Source organism: Temnothorax nylanderi, unplaced genomic scaffold (genome assembly GCF_030848795.1).
Source record: "Temnothorax nylanderi isolate EJ_2023f unplaced genomic scaffold, tnyl_v1.0 TNYL_tig0179_pilon, whole genome shotgun sequence".
In the NCBI taxonomy this organism is placed as follows: Eukaryota; Metazoa; Arthropoda; class Insecta; order Hymenoptera; family Formicidae; genus Temnothorax; species Temnothorax nylanderi.
Window position 1 is genome coordinate 104,837 of NW_027249241.1, and position 9,503 is coordinate 114,339.

Here is a 9,503-nt window from a genome sequence, read left to right on the forward strand (position 1 = left end):
AATGATGGGTTTTACAAAATTGTGAAATATATAATTTTAGATAGTGCATCTCTCCTCTTTGCCGATTATGTTCTTTTGATACTTTGATTTTTGTGTTAAAATTTTCAAACTTAAAATTCTAGGAACTACTACAATTCCATGTAAAATTTTCGTTAGTTACAGAACATACATTTTAAGTGATACATGTATACATTACATACATACGTATATGGATCTATTAGCAATAATCACATAAAATTTTTACATAAATATACATAAATATAAAATTATTATAAGAGAATATATTCATGCATATGTTAAAATTAAGTTGTTAACGTAACACGCGATTTATCAAATAATCTTTAATTTTTTTATGCATATATAAATTCTTGTACAATTTGTAAAACACACACACAGGAAATACATTTAAGATATAATACTATCACAATTAAATCATTATGTCCGATTTACCTCGATGTCGGAGATCATGAAAGATTAATTCCGAAGGATGTATCAGCTAAAGTTTCTTCCGCTCGTTTCCGCATTTTTTCCGTGAAAATTATACAATTCCTAAGTCCTGTATATTTGATATCGGTATTTGATTTCTCGAAATTGCGTAATTATCGTCTGATTGTGAGAAGAACATGCTTCCATGCTTTCAGTTGCAGAATTGTACTACTAGATGGCCATATTAGTTCTATTTCAAAGTCAAACATTATAATTATTGAAATTTTTAAAAGCAATCTTTATGCCATTTGAATGTACACACAAACTGTTCTATAAATAATATTATCATGTAAATTATTTTAAATTTTGCCACCGATTAGTTTTTAGATCATTTATAACAAAGTTCAAGATTCTTTAATGGATGTAATGTTATATATCTCAAAAACTAACCGGTGAAAAAAATCTAAAAAAATTCTTAACATTTCTGATTCTCCTCACAATCTCCTTAATTAATTATAATACATTTTATACTTATGCAATATGAATAATTTAAAATAAAATTATATTGTGTGTTATTTATATTTTTGTGCAATAATAATTGTATATATAAAATGAAGAGCTAAATAGCAAATTGACTAAAACGCAAAAATCTATTTCGGTGGTCTTTAAGCTAAAGTGCTTAAGCAGCATAAGTTAGTATAAGCTAACTTATATGTCATTTCTTATCGGTCATCTTACCTACTTAAATATCACAAACGAGATCATTGTCTTATCCATGTGTTAATGGCAAAATTATGTCACTTGATCCGCGAGAACTCCACTTTCTTGCTCGAGTATTAACCACAAAGATATTCCACAAGTTACATTTTCTTCGCAAATTTTGTAATAATGCAAGTTCTTTTTTAAATTTGCGACGCTCACACAAACGTATCAATCGGCCTGATTTATCATTTTTGTAAATAATTTGTCGGATACACTTCTAATTCAAGAACTTGCGAAGGAAGAGATGCGTTACATACAGACCTCCTATGTTAGCGCACAGGATTGCTATATCAACGTTTGCTTTTGCTAAATCGTCCATAGACCGCACATGACGAGCGCACTTCATCGCTTATGAAATCATTACAATGACCTTGGGTCAATAAACGCACTCCGTTGTAGGTATCGGCCGTTCAAATATTTTACGTCTCAATTATGACGCGACTGCACCGGGTCTTACGACATATATTACGGGGCACGCGTACTCCATTCCGACAACAAGAGCTTGCGATCCCAATTTTATTGCTATATTTACCCACACACGCATCCTAAAGGATTTTATATTTTTATATTGTATATACATATATGTATATTAATTAACAGTATGTATAGCGATAGATATTACTCTTATTGGTGCACCGGTTCGTTAAACTCTCGACTGATAGTATGTGACCGAATCATTTCGTATCAACACGATAGATTTCGTTAGAGTGCCGTTTCTCCTAGGTCAGTTAGGTCCACTCGATTATTCGATTAAGACTCATCACTGCCTATTGTCAGTGTCAGCGATCATCCGCGAAGGGCAGATTGAAATCTAACGGAAAAATCTTAATGCGCGATCTTTTCTCCTTGCGTATATTTGTGATATTTTTTAGAAGCTTCTAATATTATATTATAATAATAGAATTACTTCTAATATTCGTCAAAATCACATGGAAATTGATTCTTAATCTCATAGATATGAAACGACAGGTACAATTTGTGATAAGAAATCTCTTGTGCATCTTATTTTCCTTTAGATATAGCTTTATTGGACATGATTATTAAGTACTTTTTATTAAACACGATTCATAGATAAATCACGACGTTAGTGTTTAAGGACATCAGCGAGACCAATAAGAAAAATTAATTTAAATAACTAATCTAATCAAAAAGTGACTTTCTTGATCACCTATTTTTCATTAAGCTTTATTATTCTTATTTCACACAAATGTCTTTTCTTCTACTTCTCTTATATTTATAAATATAATACATGTGCGCTTGAAAATAGAGTTTATCCAATTACGTCGACAAATAATCGAATCCGCAAAGCCATATATTTAATCGTTATTTATTTCTTATCCGAACGCCATCGCTATGCCATCGCTGATCTCTAAAGATGTTATTCTTATGCAGACGCTTTATTTTCCCGTGCCAAATAGAGAACGGGTTTGGATAAATTGGAGCTGGCTAATCGTAAGAAGAGGTCAGTAGTGCAGTTTAGCCACTCGTATAAGAGCAGCCCGTACATCAGTAACTCCATTAAAGTAGATCAACGTTGCACGGTGTCGCCATGAACGTGGTAGTGATACCGTTCTTTTTAGGTGAGAATTTGGAATTATTGTGACACCTGCATAGCGACTCGACTCGACTCGAATCGCGCTCGCCATTTCCGGTACTTTGTGATCGATTCTCGTTTTGTCAAAGAGCGTCCTATTGTAAGTACCGATAGCCAGAATGAGATACGCGTCCGAATCGGGGTGTCGCGAATCGAACAATCGATTGCGTAACCGAACAATATGATGGATATTATAATATCCATCAGAAACATGAAAAACACTAGGTAATTGAAATATTTAACCGTAGACTTAACCGTCGCGCGGTCGGCCCGTTTGACGTCAGCACCACTCTAATCTAGGTTCATTCATGCATAACCGGCCCATTCAATCTTTCTAGTCGAATAATAAACGTCGCCTGATCAGCTGTCATAACTTGTTCAGTGCGCGCAATGACATAATGACCTTTTTTCTTCAGCCGCGCATCTCACCGTGGACAAGCCATGGGAACATGGACCGGAATACACGTTCCAAGTCGAGGTGAACTGCACGGCGATTCCAGAAGAGGGTGTCTATGGTAGCGTGCGGCTAAACTTGGTGTCAAAACTGATCTGCCAGCCGAAGAGCGGTCACACGTTGAGCTGCCACTTCGAGGACTCCAAGGCGAGCAGCTTCCACGTGGATAGTCTGGACCCGTTGGAACCGGTGGTGCCACCCGGCCCGATAAATCGGCAGCCAGCTTACGAGGTTAACGAGGATCAGTTTGAGATCAAGTTCAATAAGCGGGGGTTGGATGGTCTGGTGGTGAACGAGAATATTCAGCCGCGCGAGCTGGACATGATCCGCATGATCGTGGGCCAGTTGAGCATAGGTGCCATGTTCGATGGCGTCGGAAGCGACAATACCTTCGACGTGATGGAGAACTTCACTCAGGGCGAGTGTTACACCACTTTCAAAATCGATAAGAAGCCCGGGGGACGTTTGTTGTACGCGAAACCCAGCTATGCGCTCAGGCCGGTCTTCGGCCTCAAGGACGGCAAGTTGGTGCAGATACGGAAGGTCCGGAACCTGCATATGTGCGAGCATAAAGTGCCATATTTCTTCGGCAGTGCCGAGAGCTTCAGGGAAGAGAGCGACATTATATCTGATATTGTAAGCACATTTCTGCCGCTTAAGTACATTTATTTTTACGTTAATTACTTGTAAATTAACCTCAACTTATTGTTAGTATAAATTTAAATTAAAATATAATTTAATTAAAGCACAATATGCAGTAATGTTTAATACGTTATTACCCAGACAACACGCATGTCTCAAATCGGGAGATATGACGTCTTAAAGACGTCATACATTATGTTCACTGGGTACGCGCTTAATTGCTGTGATAATTGAGTCTAATCTCTGTTTTTTTCTTACTGCAGAGCTTGTCGGATGGTCACATCATCATAACATCGACAGAATTTGTATCCGGTACATCGAACGTGATAACGACGAGCAAAATAACTGAAGCAGTGGTAACGACTCTTTATGAGAACGTACGGCTTAGGCTCGAATCGATTCAAGCTGCGGAGAGCGAACCGCCAGCTGTGAAAGAAGCTGAGCCCGCTAGTATCTTCATAGGCAGGTGGTTAATCGACGATTCGTCCGAGGAAGATAACTAAGTAGTTTCACTGTCGGTGCTACATAGTGCACGAACAAATAACGAACGTTTGATATGAAAGGCGAAATTAAGAAATTCACTTGTCGCAAAGTGACTTATTTTGATTTTTTCTTCTATTATTTAAATTTCAAACGGTTATGCAATAACGGAATTGTGCAATATTGCATTTTCACGTTGAACATATTGCAAATATTTATGTTGCGTGTGAATGACATCTGGGATAATTATAAATTAAATTATATCGTACTAATGTTGACAATAATTAATAAGCAAAAGTCATAACATTGAAATGTTGAATTTTTATATGTGAGAATAAAGCTTTATTACTTGTATAATATTGTAAGAACGGCAAGAAATAAAAGTCTATATTAAATTTATATTGATTATATCTTTGCACACTTTATCAAAATTTATTTTTTAATCAATATCCAACTAATCCAATTTCTAATTACAAAAGTTACAATTTTTTAAATCAATTCTGTGAATGTTATTTATATTATACATACATATGTCATTTGCAAACCACAGGTTCAATGTTTCAAAATTCCTTTTAACTTATATACATATAAAGATATGTATGCGCAAACGGTCGTCAACGAGAGCAGATAAAAACAGGACAAATGGTAAATTTATCAATTTAAACCTTGCTGTCATTTGCGATGCATGCTATTATTAAAGCAATCCTAAGTACGAAGGCAATGCTCTTATCGCAACCAATACGGAAGATATCTGCAGAATCTAAGCGGAAATGGTACGCCGTGAAATTATTTTCAAGGATATGAATCAGTTATCTTTCGTATAAAGAGGAGGCAGATGACAGACAGAAGCATCAGTCAAAGAACAGATATCAGCTATGTTGGTGACGATTCTGCCATTTTTTCTAGGTACGTCCTTAAAATTTGTTTCATCGGTGAATCATTAACGTAGACAGTGGAATAATATTTTAAATTCAACAATCCATATAATTCATACTTATTTCACAATTATATCTCATAACTTATTTGTATCCATACCGATCTCGCTTACTTGACTATATGTTATTTCACAGTTGCAAATATTACTGTCGATGATGCCCATCGGCAGTCCGAATGGGCGATGTACGGTCCGGAATGCACGTACGACGTTCTCGTGAACATGTCCCTGGCCAACATCGTTCAGGAGAACGACAATTTCTGCTCTATGACCGCCACCGAGCTCAAGTGTCGACCTAAGGGAGACGACAGTCTCAGCTGCCACTTCCAGAACTCCCGGATCAAACGTCCCGAACCGAATGACAATAGATGCTCGAACGCTAAGGATTTTATACCCACGAGATACAAATTCGTGGGCAGTGAGCCCTTCGAAATCAGATTCAATTCGAGGGGCATCGAGAATCTGGTGGTGCCTAGGTCAATTCCTAGATATAGGCTTGACATGATCAAGATCATAGTCAGCCAGCTGAACGTCGGTTTCGAGATGCAGGAACGTCGCGATAGATTTACTATTATGGAAAATTCGACAGTGGGTCACTGCGAAGTCGACGTTAAGATCGTTACGGATCCGGATTCCGAGGAAAGTGATGATGATTCTACCGAGAAGAGCGAAAATTTCGAGATCGGATTTATGTCCTCGAGCGAAGACCTCGCGCGTTCTTTAGCCATAGAAAGATTTCAGGTGGAAAAAATCCGACAGCCGAAAAAATGCCCGCGAAGAACGATATACTTTTTTGGAAATCAGGAGGATTATAGTCACGGTGACAGGCAACTTTACATGGATATGGTACGATAATGAGAATATTTTAAAGTTATTCAATTTAGTAGTATAAATAAAAAAGTACAATTCTTAGTAATTTAAGAAAGAATTTATTAATATATTCAAAATTTGCAACGTTAAAGATTCTGAAATAATCTGCTTCTTACTAATTTGTACCCTCCAAAATATTAAATAACTTATTAAAAAACTTTCCTTTCTTTAAAACACGCAATAATTTCGATCGGCATGAACAACATTTTTATATTAAAAAATTCTTTTTTTTTTACTTTCAGACCACTTCCATCAGTTATATCACGATCTCAAGAGACAGATTCGTATCCTACACGATATCGGAGGGTGTAATGAAAACGGTAAATAATTCGCGGATTATGCGACCTTACCAAAAGATAAGTTTAAAATTGAAGCGAATAGATCTTGCCCGATCTTCCCTGCCAGAAATCCAAAACCCAGCCTCGACGAGTCTATTCGCTTTTTCAAATCTACAAACTCTTCCGGAAGACGCATAATCCGAAATGTTCGTCATATTGAAGAAATCCAATAAACCGTTTCACAGATTTATATATGAAAATTAGTTACAAATGATATTCTATAGTCGATTATGAATAATCAATATATAGTAATAATGACGTTTCTATTTGTAATTTAACGTCATTGAGAACACACATTACTGAAAAAAAATATATGTATGTATAATATATAATCTCTAATAAACTTATATTATTTAATGTAGTGTATAGTTTACAAATCGTTAAATATAATTATATTAAGGGAGTTTAAGTCAAAAATAATTCCAGCTACACTGGGATTCACATTAATTTCTTGAATATCATTCAGTACTCCTTACTTTAAGTGTTCTCGCTGTATTGTCAGTTGTCAGTGATCATTCTCGTTACAGTACATTCAGAGAACTGAACCAGTTTGACTTTGTTTAAAGCGCGTGTGCAAAAAGACTTCTGCTTAACAAATCTCCCCAAGAAATGTGTTTGCCATTATGTCGTATAAAATACAATGTACTTTCGACGGAAATACTTAATCTGCTCTTCGCCTATTAAAGTGCGCTTGTTGTCACGATAAAAGACGTACAATCACATACGTTATAATTATCTTATAATTATAATAGCAAGATATAATTGTGAAAAGAACGCCTAATTCTCAGTCTAAACTTCTAAAGAATGAAGTATCTTTAAAAATAGTATAACATTTTTATTTGGTACGATGTCATAAATAAACGCTTTAGAATGTATAATAATATAAATTTTTTATTTCGATGGAATTAATCAGGGCAAATATTGCTTGGTTTCGTGAACATAAACGTTGAAGTTACGACGTTCTGTACATGTTGCCTACATTATATTATCGTAATTTATGATCGTACATGCATACGATCATAAACGTTTATGTGTCACGTGTAGTCATATAGCGTCTCATTAGAGACGCAAGCGCTGTTGAATGTTAGGCTGTTAAATCATGAGCAGGTTCTAATATAAAGAAGCGTGGGAGTGTAAGAAGAGTAGTATCGACGTGCGTAACGAAGCGTAGAGATGAACGTCATCCTGATCCCGTTTTTCCTAGGTTGGTAAGCCATCAACAAGTACAACTGCCTGAATCCAAGTGCCTACCATTCTAACGTCGCATTCGTCGCATTCGATCATCTATCCGAATGCGAAATCGCGAAATCGCGAAATTTAAACAAATGCAACATACATATATCATCGTGCACTCGATCTTACGATATTGCAGATATTTTAAAAATTGGTGGAAGATATGTAACAAAAGTAAAATAAAATAAAATAAAAGCACAGCTAGTCAGGGAAATTCAAATATGACTATTTATATATATTTATCTGCTTGGATTTTTCTTAAAAATGCTACTGTTCATGACGAATCACTATAATCTGTCTTACAATTAAAATAATTGTGTCTTTTATTAACAGTATTAATATAAGTAACTGCATGGTTTGAGACGTGTCTACATTGGTTTTTTCATATTTTTACTGAGAGGAGCTTAAAAATTAGTAGAGGTTTAGAATAAATTTTTCCGAAAAATGAGAAAATTAGAGAGGGAGGGGTAAGTATCTCGTACATGACTAGAGAGATTAGGAAATTTTATTTACAAAAATTATATCTTTTTAACGACAGGTATGTTAATATATTAAATTTGATTAAATTTTCCGTCACATTTACTCAGCGGCCAACGTAGTTGTCAACGACACGTCGGAATGGACGTTTGGGCCAGAATACTTTTACGACCTGAACATCACTTATATTCTAAACTTTCATGAGCGCCATAAGCCTGAGCAGGTACAATTGATTTCTACAGTAAAATGTCGTCCCAAAATGCCGGACAATCTATTCTGCTATTTGACCAACTTTACGGAATCGGATAATTACAACATAACGCGAGAAATACTAGCAAGAGGAATGTTTGAAATCAAATTTAACAAGCATGGCGTAAAAGGCCTGATAATCGACCTTCCATTGTCTAACACAGTAATCGTCAACATCCTCCGAAAGATCGCCAATCAGTTTAACGTGATTGTCGATCAGGGCAAAATTGGCATGTCGCAGTTTATGACCAGGGAGAATTCGTCAATGGGAAATTGCGCGACTACGTATGATATCACACGTGAAAAACTCGAGACGGACACGCTTGAGAAAGTAAATGCCGATTTTCGGCTCGTGATATTGCCGTTGGCCGATGCGAAACCTGGAATGACTCTCTCGATCAAGAAATCTCGGACAGAATGTATTAATTCACCGCGATATATCGATTTCACAATGGAAATTTTAGAAATGGTACGTATATAAGTGCATGTTTCAGTGGTATATAAAATTTTTGCATTACAATTTTTGCAGGAAAGATTTGTCAGCAAAATACAAATCAATTCAAACAAATTCGAAACCTTCACCGAATTCGATGGAAAAGCAAAACGTTTGGTTGGATACAAACTTGAGGTGTCGTCATTAAAAGAACTAATACAGATTAATTTGAACAGCATTAAACCTGCGCAAAATAAACTTCCGACTCTTCTCCACGGCGAACTGATCGATTTTAATTTTAAATAAAAAAATGTTATTTAAAATAAAAATGGTAGAGTTAAAGAAACAGTATCTTAAAATAAAATAAAGTTTCTTTTTTCTTTTCGTTTCTGATGTCTTAATCCTTTCCATCCCGTCCCTCCCTCGCTCCCCCTTTCTCTCTCTCTCTCTCTCTCTCTCCACTTAATTCAACACTAATGTGTTTTTGATTTTAAGATTCCAGGAAATATAATTCCTGAGAAAAGCCAGGCTTTTAATATTTTCAGAGGCATGTAGTTAATCAGTGACTTTTCCGAGTAACCATACTAAATCAAAGACAATTTCATTACGAA

The 9,503-nt window shown here is 35.7% G+C and overlaps 3 protein-coding genes across 3 annotated transcripts; all 3 read left to right on the forward strand.

Annotated features, from left to right (window-relative positions):
* Window positions 1-2,640: 2,640 nt before the first annotated feature.
* On the forward strand, window positions 2,641-4,757 carry LOC139778344 (vitellogenin-2). The gene is made up of 3 exons (XM_071716249.1): window positions 2,641-2,768; window positions 3,199-3,872; window positions 4,142-4,757. Exons 1-3 carry the CDS (start codon window positions 2,738-2,740, stop codon window positions 4,379-4,381), a joined length of 945 nt encoding a protein of 314 aa, XP_071572350.1. The 5' UTR covers window positions 2,641-2,737; the 3' UTR covers window positions 4,382-4,757.
* Window positions 4,758-4,872: 115 nt separating this feature from the next.
* LOC139778342 (uncharacterized) lies at window positions 4,873-6,857 on the forward strand. Its single transcript, XM_071716246.1, has 3 exons — window positions 4,873-5,264; window positions 5,429-6,138; window positions 6,405-6,857. The coding sequence occupies exons 1-3, from the start codon at window positions 5,234-5,236 to the stop codon at window positions 6,636-6,638; spliced, it is 975 nt and encodes a 324-aa protein (XP_071572347.1). The 5' UTR covers window positions 4,873-5,233; the 3' UTR covers window positions 6,639-6,857.
* Window positions 6,858-7,552: 695 nt separating this feature from the next.
* On the forward strand, window positions 7,553-9,272 carry LOC139778345 (uncharacterized). The gene is made up of 3 exons (XM_071716250.1): window positions 7,553-7,704; window positions 8,321-8,928; window positions 8,989-9,272. Exons 1-3 carry the CDS (start codon window positions 7,674-7,676, stop codon window positions 9,196-9,198), a joined length of 849 nt encoding a protein of 282 aa, XP_071572351.1. The 5' UTR covers window positions 7,553-7,673; the 3' UTR covers window positions 9,199-9,272.
* The last annotated feature ends 231 nt before the right edge of the window (window positions 9,273-9,503 follow it).

Excerpts from the sequence above, each read along its gene's own strand:
- LOC139778342 (XM_071716246.1), top strand. The coding sequence starts at position 5,234 with ATGTTGGTGACGATTCTGCCATTTTTTCTAG. Across the intron at positions 5,265-5,428 it reads GATTCTGCCATTTTTTCTAG|TTGCAAATATTACTGTCGAT; the intron begins GTACGTCCTTAA and ends GTTATTTCACAG. Across the intron at positions 6,139-6,404 it reads GGCAACTTTACATGGATATG|ACCACTTCCATCAGTTATAT; the intron begins GTACGATAATGA and ends TTTTACTTTCAG.
- LOC139778345 (XM_071716250.1), top strand. The coding sequence starts at position 7,674 with ATGAACGTCATCCTGATCCCGTTTTTCCTAG. Across the intron at positions 7,705-8,320 it reads CCTGATCCCGTTTTTCCTAG|CGGCCAACGTAGTTGTCAAC; the intron begins GTTGGTAAGCCA and ends ACATTTACTCAG. Across the intron at positions 8,929-8,988 it reads CAATGGAAATTTTAGAAATG|GAAAGATTTGTCAGCAAAAT; the intron begins GTACGTATATAA and ends CAATTTTTGCAG.
- LOC139778344 (XM_071716249.1), top strand. The coding sequence starts at position 2,738 with ATGAACGTGGTAGTGATACCGTTCTTTTTAG. Across the intron at positions 2,769-3,198 it reads AGTGATACCGTTCTTTTTAG|CCGCGCATCTCACCGTGGAC; the intron begins GTGAGAATTTGG and ends TTTTTTCTTCAG. Across the intron at positions 3,873-4,141 it reads GCGACATTATATCTGATATT|AGCTTGTCGGATGGTCACAT; the intron begins GTAAGCACATTT and ends TTCTTACTGCAG.